Raw genomic sequence first — 20,880 nt, 5'->3', positions numbered from 1 at the left:
ACATGTTTGTCTTCTTCTAATGCCTCTTAAGGGGAAAGTAATCTAGAAGTAAAAGAATGGAATCATATTACGTTACTGAGTTTGGGTAATCCAAAAGTTATGTTCCTGATTACAATTTTGAACATGTAACTAGTAACTGTAACGGATTACAATTAGAAAGTAACTTACCCAACCCTGCTGACACATTACTGGATTTGTGAGATCTTTCAGTAGCAGAAAGGATTTTATTTAACATTAAATTCACATGTCTAATTTACACACCAAACCACAAATTAAATGAAATCATTCCTTGACAGCCACTTCTGCGTAGGCCGCTGACTGTCCCCCACTCTCCTACACAGTTCTATTGATTTCATACTGTCCAGGACTCTCAGGCACATTGTTGCCATCTCTAGACTGTCCTTGGCTCTCAGGCATCCAATTGTCCTCAGTTTGACTCAAAGTCTCTGGAACAGAGTTCTTGTGCTGGGGCTCAAACATGGGTCTATATATATAAACTCCCCCAGCAACTCCTAGCACAGTGGCAAAGGCTATCTGTGCAAAGGGTATCCTTCGTCGAAACATGTTCTCTGGATCAGGAGTCCCACCTACACTTGCATCGATGATCCTGTAAGAATAGAAGAGATTACCCAAAAGCTTCGCCTTGTATTGTCACACTGATGTTGTACATTACGTTTTTGCAGGAAGCACACAAAGCTTTCTTCATGGGGCTCAATTGTGCAGTAGAATGTCCTATCAAAAGTTTAAAATCACGTGGATGATGTGACATTACCAAGCTGCTACATATGCAGAGAAGGAAATGTAAGCATTTATAAAACTTTGTGTGCATGATACAGCATTAGTGATGTAAACGCGAACCTCAGCTACATACAGCATATGAATAATAAATGACATGAATTGTTGTACGTCACTGTGGTATGTCAGATTCTTTGTAACATTGCAAAACTCTCCACTCATACTCAACCAGATCCTGCGCTACTACACTTATACGAATGCTAATTGGTTATCCTAACTTGCTGTATAAATTCTAACCTGCTACAAAAAGTCAATATTCACAAAAACTGTATCCCCTCTAGACAAAACCGTGGGTTGTTAGCCATAGCTAGCTAGTGAGAGACAAAGGACACACAAATCTTATGTTTTCATAATTTTTCTTGCTTAAACATAACTCACCCCGATCTTTTATGAAGTGTGTGTAGACCAAACCGTCTTCAATTCTAACAATTAAACAACTAACGCTGGCTAGAAAGCGACGTTTGGTTTGAGTGCAAAGGTCGAATATGCATCTACGGCGAATGAAAGTGGACAAGATAAAGGACAACAATAAACTTAAAATGCGATTTGGGACTTGTTCGATTCATCCCCATAAAATGCATATCATAATTTATTCAATCAATTGTATGTTCTATAAGTGGTACAGATAACATTGCAAGCTGTATAACTTTACATCACCGATATGTAACACAATAATGATATCTTGACAATAGCATTTACTTTCCAAGGAATCGTCTGACGTCATCTACCTACGAGCACAAACACGGAACTAATGTGGATTTTGGTGCTGCTCGAATTAGATACGTTATATGTAGTTAGTTTTACTTTATCTAAGTAATGGAAAAGATTCGTGTACGCTTAAATATCGGAAACAAAGCAGAGCCTGTTAAACTGAGAACGAAAATCCCAACAATATAGTGAAGAAACATGTCCTCTTGATAATGGTACAGTACAGTCGTGGCCAAAAGTTTTGAGAATAACACAAATATACATTTTCACAAAGTCTGCTGCCTCAGTTTGTATGATGGCAATTTGCATAGACTCCAGAATGTTATGAAGAGTGATCAGATGAATTGCAAATAATTGCAAAGACCCTCTTTGCCATGCAAATGAACTGAATCCCCCAAAAACATTTCTTCTGCATTTCAGCCCTGCCACAAAAGGACCAGTTGACATCATGTCAGTGATTCTCTCGTTAACACAGGTGTGAGTGTTGACAAGGACAAGTCTGGAGATCAGTCTGTCATGCTGATTGAGTTCGAATAACAGACTGGAAGCTTCAACAGGAGGGTGGTGCTTGGAATCATTGTTCTTCCTCTGTCAACCATGGTTACCTGCAAGGAAACATGTGCCGTCATCATTGCTTTGCTCAAAAAGGGCTTCACAGGCAAGGATATTGCTGCCAGTAAGATTGCACCTAAATCAACCATTTATCGTATCATCAAGAACTTTAAGGAGAGCGGTTCAATTGTTGTGAAGAAGGCTTCAGGGCGCCCAAGAAAGTCCAGCAAGCGCCAGGACTGTCTCCTAAAGTTGATTCAGCTGCGGGATCGGGGCACCACCAGTACAGAGCTTGCTCAGGGCAGAAAAGAAGCCACTTCTCTCCAGGAAAAACATCAGGGCAGTCTGATATTCTGCAAAAGGTACAGGGATTGGACTGCTGAGGACTGGGGTAAAGTCATTTTCTCTGATGACTCCCCTTTCCGATTGTTTGGGGCATCCGGAAATAAGCTTGTCCGGAGAAGACAAGGTGAGCGCTACCATCAGTCCTGTGTCATGCCAACAGTAAAGCATCCTGAGACCATTCATTTGTGGGGTTGCTTCTCAGCCAAGGGAGTGGGCTCACACAATTTTGCCTAAGAACACAGCCATGAATAAAGAATGGTACCAACACATCCTCTGAGAGCAACTTCTCCCAACCATCCAGGAACAGTTTGGTTACGAACAATGCTTTTTCCAGCATGATGGAGCACCTTGCCATAAGGCAAAAGTGATAACTAAGTTGCTCGGGGAACGAAACATCGATATTTTGGGTCCATGGCCAGGAAACTCCCCAGACCTTAATCCCATTGAGAACGTGTGGTCAATCCTCAAGAGGCGGGTGGACAAACAAAAACCCACAAATTCTGACAAACTCCAAGCATTGATAATGCAAGAATGGGCTGCCATCAGTCAGGATGTGGCCCAGAAGTTAATTGACAGCATGCCAGGGCGGATTGCAGAGGTCTTGAAAAAGAAGGGTCAACACTGCAAATATTGAGTCTTTGCATCAACTTTATGTAATTGTCAATAAAAGCCTTTGACACTTATGAAATGCTTGTAATTATACTTCAGTATTCCATAGTAACATCTGACAAAGATATCTAAAGACAGTGAGGCAGCAGACTTTGTGGAAATTATTATTTGTGTCATTCTCAAACCTTTGGCCACGACTGTATGTTCCCTGTTTGGTATAGCAGCTATCATATTTCTAGCAGACTGAACAAGTGTCAAACTGCTATTGATGATAAAAGTTTAGCTAGCTACATCAACATAAATAAGAATGTGTTCTTAACTGACTTGCCTAGTTAAATAAAGAAATACAAATTAAATTGAAGTAGGCAACAGGTGATCCAGGAGCATGCAATTGTACTTGCAGTTTCAGAATGCTTGAGTCTTTCAAATGACTAGTTGATAATGGATGTAATTACCAATGCACATCTAACACAGGCAGCCTAACTGGTGGAGAGATATCTGACGTGTTTTTGTTTATTCTTCTTCTCCTCAGGTGTATTGGGGGTCCATGTCAGTGTCTTCACTGTGGCATTTAGTCTCATCAACTGCTTCCTGGTCCAGACCAGCTTTGTCCCGGATGAATACTGGCAGTCCCTCAAAATCGCACATCTTATGGTTTTTGAATATTCTTGCAACAATATTCTTGAAACTTTAAGCAGTACCCTTCTAATAACCTTTTTGTGGACAATAGGCTGTGTATTCTACTAAATCCTTAATGACTTCACCTATGGCTATTTGACGTGGGAGTGGACAGCAGGTATAAGAGGGTTCTCCTACCCTCTCTTCTTTGCAGCTATATATAAGATATTGCACTTCTTCACCTATGACGCAGTTCAACTCTTGGTAAGTCATATTGAGTACATCTTCATATTTTGCAGCAACTTATAGTGCTGATGCGAAATGCATTGCATGTGACCCCATTGTCAAAACCTGTACAGTATACATTGTGGATTCTGCAGGTATGGCTACCTCGAGTTGTGCAGGCACTGCAATCTGCATTGGCTGATATTAAACTGTACTGCCTTATCCAATCACTGGAGCATTCTGATGTTGCCAAATGGATATTAAAAACAACATGGACAACTTTGTTTCTCATAACCTTTTCACTTATTCCAATTCTGGGTAATGTGGGCTGAAACCATGTGACAAAGCCTCTTTCTCTTTTTTTGTTACTTGTACCTCTGTTCTTGGTTCACATGGCACTGCTGCACCAGGACCCTGACCAACACCATGGAGACCACACTCACAACTCTGGCTCTCTATTACTATCCTCTGCCTGGCTTTAAAACACACAACAGGTAGGACCACACACCTCCCTCACACAACTCAAACATAAAACCATTTCACTTACTGTGCATCTGTAAGTATTTCCCATTACATGGCAAGTTACAAAATACCTTTTAATAACGCTCCATTAATAACATTGTTTAAAACAGATTTTGCTTGTTTTCTTTCGCAGTACAAAATATTTGATCCTGGTTGCCTTGGCAGTCATTGTTCGTCCGACAGCCTTGCTTGTGTGGCTTCCTCTGTTGGTTTACCACTTCTGGCAGGAAGATAACAAGCTGAAACTCATAACTCACCTTTGATTTGATTTGAGAAAGACCATTGTGCAGTTGTCTTTCACACAAGTTCAGATTCATCTACCCTGTTCTGCCTTTCTGCATGGTATTTTGTGGTGAGTGCTAAAACTTCCTGAAAGATTTCAATGACTGCAAGTAACCAAACTAGCAACATACAGTCATACCCTATGCACGACATGGGGTCCTCGTTTATTGCAGGGATAGCTTTGGTGAATCTGAGAACCTGGAGACGGCCTGCCGCATGTGCCTTATTGGTCTCCAACCTAGTGCGGTCTGCCTGTACACAGGTCTGCTTCACCAGCGAGGCACCCTGGATGTCATGGGTCACCTCCAGACCTTGTGTGACAACAGCGATCCTTCAACCCCTCCACTGCCTGAAGTCCTCTTTCCAATGCCCTGTCACTCTACACCTTTCTACAGGTACAGTCCATTTTGGGGGCTTTTGCATGAGTAAGAACTGTGACATGCTTATAGCTACCAAGGCAGTGCAGTAAATAATCAATATACATTTTTGTAGCCACATCCACTGTCCAATGAAGAAGCATTTCCTAGAATGTCCACCAGATCTCATAGGAGACAAGAGCTATGTCGATGAAGCTGAGAGATTATTCGCTGATCCTCATCATTGGTTGACCTCATTTCCTTAAGTCAATGCTGCCAACCCACCTGGTGTTCTTTGATGTTCTGAAGAAGGTTAGATACTCTGCATTTTGTAATTCAAGACTAATGGCTCCTTCACTGTTACAATCACTTTTATTATTAGCCTTTTCTGTCCTCAGGAGATCTCGGCATTCTTGGAGGGGAATAGATTTATGAGAAGTACAGAAATATTCCACAGTCACGTTCCTGAAGGACGAGTTGGAAAAAGCATCCTAGTTTATCAAAGGCACTGAAGAGAATGAGAATACATTTCTAAGAAGCACAAAGATTTTCCCTTACTCATGTATCTCAAGGACGAGTTTGAAGAAGCATCCTAGTTTACAAAATGCACTGAACAGAACCATCTTGACCATTGGAAAGTTAAATCAAAATGGATCTGTAAAGCAAAGGAATAAATTATAATTAAAACTGAATAACAGATTGATATTTTAAACAGTGAAAATAATGCAACACCTGGCCAGACAGTTTACTATATTAGGGGGGGAAAGAAGCAATCAATATTCACTTTTTTTATTTATTGGGAAGCTGCAATTCATTTTCAACAGCACATCTGTAAATGAAAGGAAATAAATCAGCCTTAATAAAACAAGCCATAGTTGGAATGTTACTGAACAATTTAACGACAACACAGTTGCACTTTATCTCACCATTTTAAACAAATATGTAACGTAGCAGTACATTATAGAAATCCACTGTGGTTTTGCTACTTTTAAAGTTTTACTGCACACAACAGTATCATTGTCAGCAATTGTTTAGGCCATCATCTCACAATTATCAATCTGTCACCTTATGACAATTTGGAATTGAAATTAAAGTGTATTTGTCAGTGCATAACTTCTCAATGCCACTGACAAAAATTATATTTCTTTCCATTGTTGGATCCATCCAATGAATCATTAATCATTCACAATAGGCCTACATTTAGACAATTAAAATGGTAACAGATTATTATTATTATTTAATTTTTTAAACAAGGCCCAAAAATAAGAAATGTTGTGCAAATTACAGTCAGTGATGGTTCTTAAAAAGAACATGTAACAGCTGACCTGATGACAATGAATGTGTACTACAGAGTTTGCTACTGTCAGATTTACTTACTGTATTCCAATGTTTAAATATGACTAACTACAGCAATTAAAGACAATTTATGGCTAAATCATTGCAGCAATAATTTTCTTTGTGCGCATGAGATTAGATGCAGTCAGATACACCACCATTGACACTAACCTAAGGATTGCTTACACAACACAGGAAGCAAGGGGACATTCAGGCAGTGTTAAAAGAACATTGTGCAAAATCACAAAAACAGAAGAATAAGAAGTGAAAAGGCTTTCCAAACACATCCTAAATAGCCTTTGCAACTACAATATCAGCCATTATAAAAAACAGATTCATTAGGTAAGATTATTCTCAATATTTGGGATCAAAGGGCATAGGACCCAACTCTATTTTTACATCAGCCATGTGTCTGTCTGTGTTCCGTCCTGCTCTGCTCCACTTCCTCTCTCTTTGTGACCGGGGCCGGGCCCTCTGATTACGCTGCTTGGCTAGTCTTTCTTCTTTAGTATCCGTATTTGGCACTTCAAAGGGTCTACTGTGAGTTGGCGAAAAGAAATGTCAGAATATGGTAAAGTACAACATTCACAAGATCCTATTGAAAAAACTGTTATGAAAACTATAAACTTACCTTGACCCATAACGTTTTGAGTAGGTATCTCCAAAGAAGTGCCTGTAGACATACTCGTCAAGATCTTCAAAGACGTCATCGTTGTGGCCATGGTACTCATCCATGTCCTCCAGGTAGTCTTCCACACCACTAACAAAGTCTGTGAACAGCATCTGATCGTGGATGAAGACGCCGTTGTGAAAGAAATTGTTAATAAAGCTCTCCAGCTCAGTCCAGTGGTGGAAGTGGTCAACCTCCTGCTGGAGGTAGCTGTGAAGCAGCTGGTTGAACTCATCTGCTCTTATGGGGTCCATGGCTTTGTTGAAGAGGCTCATGGATTCTTGGTAGGCACAGTCGAAAACCCCAGAGCAACCTTTGGGCACTCCTCTTTGTTGTTGCTCAGCCTCTGGGTCCTCCTCAACTTTACCCCCTGACTTCCGGGTGTTACGGTGTGCCTGGAAAGAGTCATCAGTGGATTTACGAGGGTGACGATGCAGGGGCTTGTGGGTTCTGGGCTGCCATGGTTCCTCCTCTGAGTGCTTGTTTCCATGGTCTCTATGATGCTCCTGCTGCTCAGTCTTGGCTTCCTTCCTCTCGTGAAACCTCCGATCGTGAGGCCGGTAAGTCTTGTCCATCATACGCGAAGCAGAGTCTTTGAAGTGGCGGAAGGTGGATTTCACAGAATCAGAGAACTTCCTCAGATTCTCCTTCACAGCCTCTTTGGCTTTCGTTATCTGCTCTTTGTGATGGTGCACAAACTCCTTGGTGGAGTTCTTCACCGCATCAAAAGTGTCTTTCACCTTCCCTATCACGCCATCCTTGGACCTCTTGACTTTGGCCTGCTTGTCTCCCTTGGCCCTCTCCTCTTTGGTTTCCACATAGAGCCTCTCCCAAAGGTCAGAGCGCTGCTGCTCAAAGCTCAGCTTCTTCTGCAACTCCATGAGCCGTGACTGCAGCTCCTCTGTCTCCGGGTCGACCTCTCCTCCAGCCCTGGTGTTGCGGCTGCTCAGCTGCTCCCTTAGCTGGTCGGTCACCTTACGCTCATTATCCAGCTCCCTCCTCAGCGTCTGGGCCTCAGCCATCAGGGCCTCCCTCTGGCTCAGGAAGCTGCGGAGGCGCTGCGTCTCCTCCTCCAGGTGGTCCTTCAGCCTCTGGTTCTCAGACAGCATGGAGTCGGCCCCGGCCCCAGTCTCCTCCAGTTCTCGGATCTGGGAGCGCAGGTTCCTCAGCTCCTCCTGAAGGGTGGACAGGGACTCCTCCTCACGCTCCAGGGAGCTCTTCAGCAGCTGGTTCTCCACCATCAGGTGACTCTGCTTAGACTCAATCTTAACCCTCTCCTCGCCAGTCTGCTTCAGTTTCATGACCAAGTCTTCTTTCTGGGCCTTGTTTCAAAACAAAAATACATCATTTGTTATGCATCCACAAAAGGACTATTAGCAAAACACTTAAACATATGAACAACAAGGGGAACAGTTAGGCTTAAATTAATAATGAAGATGGTTAAAAGTGAAATGATGACAAAATACAATTTCTTCACTGTCAGACGAATAAACGACAAATCAATTAATGGTGAATTTTGTTGCAGCAGTTGAATCTTTATCTTTAGATATTAGTCCACCTTCAATTTATATGGAAAGACCCACCACTAGTGTTAAATTTGAACCGTAACCTGTACTTGCATGTTACCTGTAGCTGGGCCTGTTTGGATCTGAGATCCTGGTTCTCTTTAGTAAGCTTGTCCATAATCCCTGTGAGGGACAGCATCATGTCACTCTTGTCCTTTAGGTCTTCTCTCAGACTCTTAACCACGTCCTAAACGTGTGGAAACAGCATCACCAAAGTGAGCAAATGCATTGCTATAAAATGAGAATACACTTAAGCTTCATCTCACTCTACAGTTAAGTGGAGTGTCAAATGGTTCTCAAGGGGGCAAAAAGCCATCAAAAACAAATCGTAGATAATAGTCACGTAACATGAAGAGTTTAAATGTGAATTCACAAATATATGTGCGAGCAGCAATATGAACGTGGTCACAGGATGAAAAAGGAGAAAATATCAGTTGGATAACAAAGAAAGCACTTTATCATGTAGGAACAATCTTCTTTTATGTGCAATCACTGAAAGCATTGAGAAGAAGATTTCAAGAATTTGTATCATTGGTACAGTGTGGCCATATTTGAATGCAGAGAGAAAAAAAACAACTATTAAAAGCCTTATGTCTAAATACAAAATCTGGATTGAATCTGATGTATGGTTCATGAGGAGAATATGCCTGCAGATGATTTTGAGCATTAGCATTACATGACTTGTTAATAGTTTCCTTGTTTTTGAGATATCAAAACCAAATTCAGTGTGGTTCATCTTTGGGATGTCCATGATAGCAATGACAAATTACAAGTTGCTAGACCACTATGGAGTATATTTACACTGGTTTAAATGGACACATAACCCGATTTTGACCAATCCCTTCGTCTTTCTCGAAGTAATTTAAGACATGGACCATGGGCTTACTTTCCAAATGTGGTGTAATTTGGTCCTATGGTTCATGAGAAGAAGATTTTTGAAGTATTTTAAACCTATTTTAGCATATACGCATCTACTGGTAAAGTGTGGCCATCTTTGAATGCAATGTTATTTACTCTTTAGGGACTATTTTGATGAGTCCAAAGACCACATTTGGAATGAATCTGACTTTTAGTCCATGAGATTTGATTATTTTAAGCATTAGCTTTACATAGTCAAAAGTTCATTGTTAAGTTTCCTTATTTTTAAAGATATCAATGCCAAATGTAACATGGTTCATCATGGTAATGTCTGATGACCCTAAAGTTAAGTTGATAGGCGATTTTGAAGTGGATTTACAAAGGATTTAAATGGACACGTAAAATCTGATTATCAATAACTCAGCCATCTTGTAACCAATCCCTTAGCTTTTCTCAAACTAAGTTAAGAGGTGTACCATGGGCCTACATGCCAAATTTGGTCAAGTTTTCCAAAATGTTCAGGATGGAGCAAAATCTATGCTGACGTACTTTCCTTGAGGCAAATTTGTTCAACATAAAGACACCTACATACAACGTTTCAAGTCTCTAGGTTAAACGGGGGGCGGATATGAAGGTTTAAGTGAGGTTGCTTAACACTGCCACCTTTAGGCCAATCGGTGCAATTATTTTTGTCTAAGTTAATCATGGCTAGTTTCAGTGTGCCAAATTAGAAAAAAAGTTACCAATCAAATCTTAAGTTATTTGACCAGGTCAAGAAAAACAATCTAAGCATAACAATAGATTTCAGTGTCGCTGTGAACCCCTAAATATAAACCACAAAAACAAGGATAGGCTACACAGTATAATATAGGGGGCTTGCAATGTATTTCATTACAAGGACCTCATTGCCTAAAGAAACATTTTGCTTCTGTATGTCATATCAAAAACTATTTGAGATCAGTGGAAAATGTAACAAAGCTAGATAGTGTTTGACCACTTCCTTTGAGGCATAATTTGTTAAAAAAAAAAAAATTTAAAACATCCTTCCGTGTGGTTGGTGGTGAAGATACATTATTTTGCGAGCAAATAGCTCTCTGGAAGGAGCAATAGTGTGCTTTAGTTGAGGCATAAGCATACTTACCACAGAAGTTAGATTTTCTTGACAAATAATAGTGAAATGAGTGTACTCACTGAGCATTGCTGTGAAAGTTGTGGATACATCAATTTAATATTGAAATGCTTAAAAGTTCTTCCTAAAATATGATACTGATAGTACCAAATGTGACATTAGGACTACTGGCACTTTAATGCCTGAAATCTGCAAGTGTTCAGTCAAAAGAATGAGAGAATTCTATAGCTGGAACAAAGTTCACCAAAAAAGAAAGAAAAATCAGCTTCTAAGACAGGGAAATAACATGTATTTTGTTTTATTATGCTAATTTCTTTGAGAAGGATAGAGGGAGGTGGCTTATGATACCGAACTGTATGTATCAAGAACTCTTTACAGACCTTGTTGATGACATTTGGTCCTTTATGACACTGAGGCTGCAGATCTCTCGAATTACCAAGGTCGTTCACTCCACAGATCTTCTCCACAATCTTCTGTCTTTCCTGAACCTGTACTGTGCCTGTGTTAGAATGAAATATTAGGCATTCCCTTCATTTTCCATAAGCATAGGCATGATTCACCAGATGATAATACACATTCAAGAATAGTAACACAGAAGCAGAAAAGGTTGTGGGAAATGTCCACGTCATGTTAGGTGCACTAAAAAGGGTTCCCACTCTTGGACAAACAAACATTTCAAGACTTATCCATGCAGACCAATTAGTTTCCAAGATTCAAAGCTATTTGGTGACATTGATCAGCAGTGGCAAAATCAACTCAATAACAGAAATGTGTTATTGTGTGTATTTTTATTGACTTATGACCACACTCGCTGACAAATTAGAAAACCCCCGACATTCCATGTGTGGGATGTAGGTGTTGGAATTCCCTGACCCTTGGGAAATTAGGAACCCATTGTTACCTCACCTTACCAAAGAAGACGGCACAAGAAAGTGATATACTACCACACACAAAAACAGAAAATAAATTGACTTACATTCAACAAGTGACCCATCATGAGCATCTGGTTTGTAGTCAACTCAAAATGTGGCACCCCTCTATGATTAAGTTTATCAGTCATATTCAGCATGTCACCTTTCAGCCAGCTCTGAGCTGCCAATAACATTGGAAAACTGATTGCTTATTGACCACAACCCAGATACTGTATTAAATTTTTATATTTTAATCATTTAGCAGACACTCTCATCCAGAGTGACTTACAGGAGCAATCCGGGTTAAGTGCCTTGCTCAAGGACACATCGACCCTCTTAAACACTAGGCTACCTGCCACCCTATGACAAAATTATTTGTTTTTACACATAAAACATTCTGATGAGGATGGATTCAAGAAATCAACAGAAGCACTGTAATTCTCTTTTCACCATCTTAATAGGATGTGTATCCTTACAATATGATCAAATATATCTATGTAGGCACTTGACATGCTTTGCATAATCCCACTAAACACACAGGTTTAGATTGTGCTACTTAAAACTACGATGCGGTGATGACACATGACATTCACATGACATTATCATGACTTATGAACCTAAGCAAACCATCCACTCCATACTGTACCTTCAAATTTTCCTAGAACACAAAACCAACACAAGTTAAAACTGCTAAAACAGCCCTCCTCGAGAATTCCTTTTACCAATGATTCCATACTTATAATGAGCAACACTGAAATTCTTCATCACATATGTACCAATATTTTCCCATGATGCTTACCATAGAAGTGACCAAAGCCCATGCTCATGGCGATGATGAGGGCTAGTAGGATACATTTGTTAAGGGTGCTGCTGACATGGCCTTGAGGTGGGGGAGCAACGCGAGGTTCCTGCTGCACCTCCTCCTCCTGTACCTCCTTCTGCTCCTCCTCTAGAGTCTCCTCTAGGTCACTGTGGCCAGACTCCTGCACCTCCTCTCCAGGCTCAGGCACAGAGCTAGTGGTGCTCTTCTTCACCCTGCGCCTCCGCACTACTGGGGTGACCTGTTCTCCTCCCTCATCCTCACTGCTGCTGGAATCTGCAACCACAGGCTGCTCCGCAGGGAAAACTGCAACATACACACACCCACACAAAGAATCATTAGTGCACTGAACCATAATTACAATGTAGACATGTAGGTTGACATGCTTGTAAACCATGCTTATGCTGCTAAAATCATTAACAGCACATTGCTGCTTGAAATATACTGTTTTAATTGCCCTCATTGATCTAGTAGCAAAGTGCGGTCCATGGCAATATATCATGTCTCCATTCAATTCTAATTAAAGAGCGACTGCCCCTAAAAAGCTACTTCTCATTTTGAAAACGGCCTATGTGGCATCAATATGAGTCAGAAGCAGTTATTCTGCTATCAAAATTGACTACAAAGTGTAAATGGGATCATTTGTCATAAAGTCAGTCTCATCCAAAACAAAGATATGCGAAATGGGAAAACAATGTATGGGTACCGTAAGTTTTCCTTGGGTTGGGTATATTTCAATCCTGCCCACAGTTGGCAGCACCAAGTAATCATCAATTCAGCGCTCAGCTGCAGGCGACCCCATCGTAATGTCCATGGTCAATTTGGTTTGACATGCGATATCCCTATGGGGCTATTTAGGGACCATCAGTAAATTACACAATGTATATGGGACAATATTTAAAAAATGTCAATAGCTCCAAATGTACTTACTTAAAAACCTCAAATCTGCTATAAATTGTGGAAATTCAAATATTTAAAGCATTGAATGAGACAACTAAAAGATATGAAACATAAAAATATTGTCCCATTTACACAGTCATTTATTGACGGCCCCTAACTAGCCCTAGAGATAAGCTATTCAATGTCAAACCAACTTTGCCGCAGTGGCACACCAGAGGCTGAAGCTAATTGGCTAAATAAGTTGGCTAGCACTAACTAGCCTAGGTGACATCAAGACAAGACCTGGTTAGCCTTTCAAGTTATCTGAAGGGTGAGTGATTGTGTACCGTTTTGGCAAAGTGAATGTACAAACACTTGCCACGTGTGAACACACACACACACACACACACACACACACACACACACACACACACACACACACACACACACACACACACACACACACACACACACACACACACACACATTAAACCACACACCTCCCAAGACAACTCTTATTTGGCTTCGGCCATGGCTTCTGCATTTCTCAATGACCAAGTCAGTCGAAAATCTAAGCCAAATCAGTAAGTTCAGCCCCCCTTTAAAGCCTATACATAGTTTTTGTTGTAAAGCAGGGCTCTCCAACCCTGTTCCTGGAGAGCTACAGTCGTGTAGGTTCACACTCCAACCCTAGTCTAGCACACCTGATTCTAACAATTAGCTGGTTTAAAAACCAAGTGAGTTACAACTGAGATTGGCGCAAAAAACCTACAGAAGGGTAGCTCTCCAGAAACAGGGTTGGAGACCCTATTGTAAAGCTAGGCTTCATGACATTGGTGCACATTCAACTGGGGAAACAAAAATAATGCTTTAGTCTTCCAGAGGAAATGCCAAACCTGTAAAACTGACCCACATTGCTGTGAAAATTTGCTTATGTTTTGCTTAACAATAACCATTGATTGCAAAATCTGATTAAAGACATCCCTCTGGTAATAGGAGCAACATGTAAACAACATGCCTCAGAATCACGTTTAATCTAGGTTACATGATCACAGAGGTGACCACTAGCCTAAAATTAAAAGAGAAATACAGGAGATCCAGACTAACAACTAATCAAATATTCTGATATACAATGTTTCTGAAATAAAATGTATTATAGGCTGGGCTAATTATACATCAGGTATATCAGTCAAACCAATGACATTTAGCCAAATCATCACTGGGGCAACTTCCAGTTGTTAAGCCTAAAAAAAACACACATCATGCTGAAATACCACGCAAGTGTTTCGTTTCGCACATTTAGTGGCGGTTGCAACATCCTTCAAAAGAAGCAGAACTTGTTTACGTCATTGGACAGCATTTGCCCTGACAACAGCTTATCAGGTTTAGGCCTGCTACACTGTGTTGAGCAAGACAAGCAGCACGCTATCATATTCACACCAGTCCAGTTTATACCACCTGAGAGAGAACGGCTGCCAGACATCTGCCCTTTCAGTTGGCAGCCCAAGTCCCACAGACTCTGTGGAAGCTTCCAGTGGCCCATCATCAGCCTGGCTTTAGGACAAGGGGAAGGGGAAAGGGATAGGAAGGAGTGCTTTGTTGGTTTCTTCTGTTTGTCGTCATGCCCTATCTGTTCTCTTATCCACTTAAGTTGCTTGATCATCACCAGACCATCAAACCTTGCATGGAAACATCTCTTACATTTGTATTTATCTTCGCAGTTCAAAGTTATCTAAATTCTCCAATTTACCTCATAGTGGAATTCATTGAAACATCCCCTAAAGGGTGTGTTGGTTTGCCCTACCAGTCTCTGCTGCGCTGAAGGTGTACTGGCTGCTGGAGGAGGTGCCCAGGTAGAGCTCCTCACTGACTGCTCCCTCTTCCTCCTCCACCGTCTGCTCATCCCAAGGCCCAAGCTCAGTCTCCCTAGTGTCCCCCAGAGTCACAATGTCAGAGTGGTCACTGGAGGAACACAGAGTCACTTGCTCGTCCCCGGCCACCTCACCTCCAGCCTGCAGAGGATATTCCACATGGTTGGCATAGGGACTGGAAACATAGCGACATGGGAATCATACAAATATACAGCTGAAGAATGTTTTGTTTTTAACCCTCACCTCAGAAGCAGACAATGTCTCATCTAAGGTTTCTTCTTTCAGAGTGGCATCAAGAGATGACTCAGCCCTCTCCTCTGTGCACTCAGCTGAAACACATTTAGAGGACATTTAAAATTTCAAGACAAGTTGAGTACATGCCATTTACTGTGAGCACATAACATCTCAATACAGCTATAAATGTGTTTCATTACAGATGGTTAAACCAAATTATGTAGTGTTTTTCTGATACATGTATATTACAATGTAACAGTTTTAACCCAGTCATCAATAGATTTTTTTGTAATAGGCCTAGATATTTCAAAGTGATTTCATTTGTCACGACAAGGCATATGGTAACTCCTCCTACCAGAGAGAGAGGTGGGTTGGTCCTGCAGCAGCTCTGGCTCCAGCAATGCGCTCTCTGGGAGATCAGGTCCACATTCCAAGCCGTTCTCTGGCCCCAGGGCCTCAATATCTGAACCCTTAGAAACAAGCCTATTATATTAGCCTACCACATTTCAGACAACCCTACATGAAGGCATACTATGATCTCCAGTTCACCCTATTAACCATCAGCCTTTCAAATTAATCTAGACAGTCGGCATAATGGCAATGACTGGCATAAAGGCACTCAAGAAGTAACTAAGATGACATGAAACTTTGAATTAGTAAGTCACTAACAGTCATATCCATAGGCCAGTCCCATTAGAGTGCACTGAGGAATTTCAAGGGCTCTAGTTCCTAGTACTGGAATATTGGTCCTACAAGGGTTAGCTGAGGTGCTCAGGCTGATGGGGAATCAAATAAGGACCCAGGTAGAGTCAGAAAGACTCGACTTACTTCATTACTTATGATAGTCCACCCACAGGAGGACTCTGTGTCACTTGAGCTCTCTGACATGGCTCCGCCAGCTGGTAAAAACAATGGAGCACACTGTAGAAAATGCATTGGGAATTATTATTTTTTGCACAAGAGGAACATTTGAATACTCAAATGCAAAATGTATCATTCTGCATAAAACCACAGTTCACTGATATGACATTGAGATAAGACAGTTCACAACAACAGTACACAGACATTGCAGCATAATGCATGCCTTGTTGACAGGGGAATGTCTAGCTCTCAAAAACCATTCATCTCCATATGGAGGGTTTTCAGCCATTACATTCGCTCACATTTGGATCCATGTAAACTACAATTTTGATGTTGTGTTTTAACGTTTAGAAACGTCAATCATCACTTTCAAAACGGTTTTCTAAACATATGCTGGTATGCCCCTTATCTTTCATGTCAGCGAGAAAAAAAATTCTGATAAAAAAGATACATTTACTGTAGCAGTTTTGCACAGATTCATACACTGTGTGTGCCTCCAGCTGACGAACTACACTTCCTCCCTAGTTAGCTTACACCAAAGATGGATATACTGACAATACACGAGTCTCCCTAACAATGGGAGTCATTGTCCAGACGGGCTAGATGGGCTGTCTAGCTTCTATCTATCTGTTCTTTGGGTTGGTGGATACATCTCATTATTATAATACTTTTTTGAATATTCGATGAGAGTTGTTGACTTTAACCGCCTGTATTCAATGGAGAGAGACGCTATGCTACTAGCCTCATGCCATGACTATGCATAGCCATCTCGAGACAACTCGGATATAAAGTGTTTTTTCTCAAAGTTGCAAGTGTTGTGTCAAATATCCCCCTGACAGAATCCCCCCCTTCTAATTTCCTTCATTTTGTGGCTAGAGTCAAATACTTTCTGTGGCACACATCAGAGTCAAATACTTTCTATAGAACAAACTTCACGTCAGGATAGGCAACCGAAATTAATAATTAATGTATGTATGTTATATTAAACATAGAGGGAGTAAAATGTTGGCAAGCGATAAACATTTCAGAACAACTATGGCTGAATTATTATCCTTACACTTTCAAAAATACTAGTCGGATAAGCCATGGGAGAGATGACTAATTTTGGCAAAGAGTTGTATTTATAGACTAATACAAATCAGTAGCGGATTTCGGTACAGCCGACATGGGCAGCCGCCCAGGGCGCCCCGGGTGCGGGCGGAGCCTGAGGAGTGGGTTCGCCCAGGGCGCCGTACAAACTACAACCGCCACATACACTTAAACTGCAGACAAAAATGCTTTCTGCTACTAAGATCTGTGAAATGTAGGCTAAATTGACAACGGTGTGGCGAGCAGAAATCTCAACTAGAACAAGTCGCAGCAATGAAGAACGCAAAGAGGGGAAGTATTCTGCCAAGGGGGAGATTTTCCGCACAACACCGGGATATCACGTGGCCTACTTATATCAGTACACTCTTAACAACTTATGCTTATATTCGAGAAAATAAGCCATTCGTTTTTTTGTTGACCAAATTCGACAGTCATTATTGACCTCCATCCAAAAACTCCTTGCTCGGTGAAAAAACACCGCCTAAAGGAGGGAGACAGATTTTCTGCCGAGTTGGACATCTCTCTTCCTCTCTGATTACACACACGGGTGTTCTGAACACACTAGATACCTAACAAGCACTCTAACGTGGCAATATGGCTGTGTGGGAACACTAACCATATAAAAGGTGTGTAGTAATTTACATTTTGTTTAAAATAAGTAATAATGTTTCACTGATATGAAAGATACGTTACTTATATTTCCAAAACAGTACCGCAAGCGTTGCGTGTTAATGTTTAGAGTAAGCGTCCGGGCACTTAACACAACTCCCCCGGTAAGAAGATACTATCGTCAATAGGCGCTATAGTAGTTTGCGTCTATGAATGGTAGGGGATGTCATGCTGACCCCCTTTGCTGGTGAATGATTGCCCCAATGCCTCACTTTTGGGGAGATCGAAAACAGTTTGTATGTTTCTCTGTATAGGCATAATATTATTTGCAGCAGAACATGATAAAGAGTTTATACAGCTTTCAGAGTACCCAGTAGTGGTTGTGTAGAATGTGGGTTGTGGGGGGCAAATGTCAATCCCACCACAACAACAAACATTTTGGAATACTGTTACTTTACCACCTAACTAGTTTACTGGTGAAGGAAAACGAAACCTAGTGAGTATTGTTGATATTATTTCAACAAACCGAGTTTGGTGTGCACGGTTCAATGCATGGGGGCCTTCGTAGCTGCACTGTGCAGGATTGCGATGCCGCCAGCTAGCTAGCCAACTACAGTTAGCACATGATGAGTCCAATCCGCAGTCGATTATTCAACAAATGGATAGTTATAATGGATATATATATATATATATATATATATATATATATATATATATATATATATATATATATATATATATATATATGTGTAGCTATGTAACGTTATGATATGCTCAATACTAACAATTATCATAATAAATGACACAACCAGGTGAAAATCCGAACGGAGGGGTGTTTTCTGCAAACAGCTGCTAGATAGACTGAAATGTAAACAGCTTCTTGCTAGCTACCTAACAGTAATAGCTAGCTACTAGTACGCGTTAGTTTATCTAACTTATCCTACTCTGTAACTACAAGAAGTATGACTTACAAACCACTCTAACCTGACAAAACATCAGACAGTAATATCATTACCCAGTAAGTTTCCAACGTAGAAAGTACGAATTTCTGCAAACGATTATTGATATTGCAGTCACAATTGCGCCCTCACAGCTTCATCGATTTCAATCCAACAACAACACAATCAGCGACTCGTCAGCAACACTAAAAATAGTACTTCCGGATCACGGAATTTCGAAACGTTCTAAATAAAAGTCTCCCACGTAATTGTAGAAACGTGTCAATAACCTGTATTTATTCATGATACATGAAAAATAACTGTTTAAACATTAACAATGAAGGGAGCAGGGTAAGGTCAAGGAGGAGAAGGGGGCAGGCAGAAGGGTAAGGTCAGGGAGTGGCCAGGGGACAGACAGCAGGGTAAATTCAGGGCATGCTCAGACACTGAAAGAGAGGACACAAAGACCTCTGGATTATTCTGCTATTTCAAATACAATTAATTATGTTATGCAGCACAATGAAAAGATTGATAATGCATTTTTGAAGGAAGTTGCCCAAATTCTGCAATGGCCAACTTCTACAAAAAACACAGCAAGGATTCATGTCGGGCTGCTTAAATGGAAAGATGACAATTTTGATATAGGCCTATGTGCTTGTGTTATGCAGCTAAAGGAAGGCAGGGATAGTAAAGTGGTGGAGTCTATGCCGGACACTGGTGTTAATCAGGTGCTTGAATTAATTGAGTCACAGGAAGGAGTAGTAAAGGGTGGACCTAGTGCTATAGTAGGAGTTCAATGTACTGATAGTGACGCTGTTCTCTGTAGTGATAAAGTTAACTATGGACTACTGATAAAAGCATAGATCAGAATAATTTGACACAACGGATTATAAATGCTGTTGAACCCCCAAATTTGACACATAAATTGTATCGGGGTGGTCGTGATGTTGGGGATCACCAGAAAGTTAAGACTTGCCACAGAAAGGGGAAAAAATAATAATAAATGTTTAGATTATTATGCTAGTTCAATGGCAGTACATGCGATCATGCAGCATAATGACACATTTGAGTTCCAATTTTGGGAGGAAGTTGACAAAACTTTGCAATGGCCATCTGGAACAACCATTGTCATTAATCATAGTATCAACATTCTTAGGAACATGTGTAATAAGAATAGAAGTAAAATTCAAAGTCTTGTTCATGAGATTGAGGAAGAGGTTGAGTTAACCAACCCTTTGAGCCTGTCACCCATATGTAATGACATAGGAGATAAGCGTGACAGCACAAACTTAAGTCAGGGCAACACAGTCAAAGACAGTACACTAATTGATAAAAAAAAAACACCAATCAAAACACAAGAGTGGGGAGGAGAAATGCAGTGAAACGTAAATATGGTGAGGAATGGGTCACACATTAAAAGAAACCCAAAACACTGTTTTGTTGCTGTAAATAACCAAATAACAATAAATGAGCAATGCTAGCATGTGATATCTGTGAAATTGGTATCAATTTGATAGTCAAAAGGATGTAGAATTTGCTACTTTTCTATGCAACTCAGAATCATGTCGAGTTCATGTACAGCCATTGCAAAATGGATTTAGTCTTAAAGCGGACTGTGACACATTTATACATTCTATTGCTAGTGACAACAAGGTGAAATTAAACAAAATGGTACAAACAGAGAATGTAAATTAGGTTCAGGTTCAAAACCTTGCCTGTGGAGAGTTTAAATGATGGAATGTCAACTGCTCAGAGAAGACCCTCAGACTGCCAAGTTAATATGCAAAATGTACACACTTTTGAGGATAAAGAACCTGCTTCTGAGTTTCATCCTGATGTAGCCAATAATTCACATGACGAAGTGTCAGTGGTGCTGCTCAATCAAATCTCAGACACCCAAGATATTGGGATTTAATACTACCACTTAAAGACATAAAGTTGTGGTACAAGTTGTCATACAGGGTTATTAGATGAGGAAATCATAAGCTCTATGACAACTGATACAGATGAGCAGCATGTAACTGGAGAGGTAGGTTGATGTATAAATAAGCAGGGATACACTGAAATGTGTTTTGTCAGATGAGACAAACTTTGGATGG

General features: G+C 40.7%; 1 protein-coding gene, 1 long non-coding RNA gene and 1 pseudogene across 5 annotated transcripts; 1 reads left to right on the top strand and 2 right to left on the bottom strand.

Annotated features, from left to right (window-relative positions):
- Positions 1-204: 204 nt before the first annotated feature.
- On the bottom strand, positions 205-1,746 carry LOC106562222 (uncharacterized). The gene is made up of 2 exons (XR_001318997.3): positions 1,174-1,746; positions 205-607 (listed from the first exon to the last, which is right to left on the bottom strand). It is a non-coding gene; the product is annotated as an uncharacterized LOC106562222 (long non-coding RNA).
- Positions 1,747-3,871: 2,125 nt separating this feature from the next.
- LOC106562255 (GPI alpha-1,2-mannosyltransferase 3-like) lies at positions 3,872-6,447 on the top strand (annotated as a pseudogene). The gene is made up of 5 exons (XR_006757753.2): positions 3,872-3,891; positions 4,665-4,726; positions 4,830-5,051; positions 5,149-5,324; positions 5,411-6,447. The product of XR_006757753.2 is annotated as a GPI alpha-1,2-mannosyltransferase 3-like (transcript).
- Positions 5,786-19,000, bottom strand: ccpg1 (cell cycle progression 1). Of its 3 annotated transcripts, none has more exons than XM_045688839.2 (10): positions 18,859-18,984; positions 16,113-16,183; positions 15,640-15,754; positions 15,294-15,379; positions 14,984-15,191; positions 12,280-12,606; positions 10,950-11,068; positions 8,644-8,769; positions 6,979-8,339; positions 5,786-6,885 (listed from the first exon to the last, which is right to left on the bottom strand). In XM_045688839.2, exons 2-10 carry the CDS (start codon positions 16,170-16,172, stop codon positions 6,702-6,704), a joined length of 2,586 nt encoding a protein of 861 aa, XP_045544795.1. In that variant the 5' UTR covers positions 16,173-16,183; positions 18,859-18,984; the 3' UTR covers positions 5,786-6,701.
- Positions 19,001-20,880: the final 1,880 nt, after the last annotated feature.

This window comes from Salmo salar, chromosome 11 (genome assembly GCF_965601325.2).
Source record: "Salmo salar chromosome 11, fSalSal1, whole genome shotgun sequence".
Classification (NCBI taxonomy): Eukaryota; Metazoa; Chordata; class Actinopteri; order Salmoniformes; family Salmonidae; genus Salmo; species Salmo salar.
The sequence above is the reverse complement of the archived record's forward strand: the minus strand, read 5'-3'. Positions and strand labels throughout refer to the sequence as shown.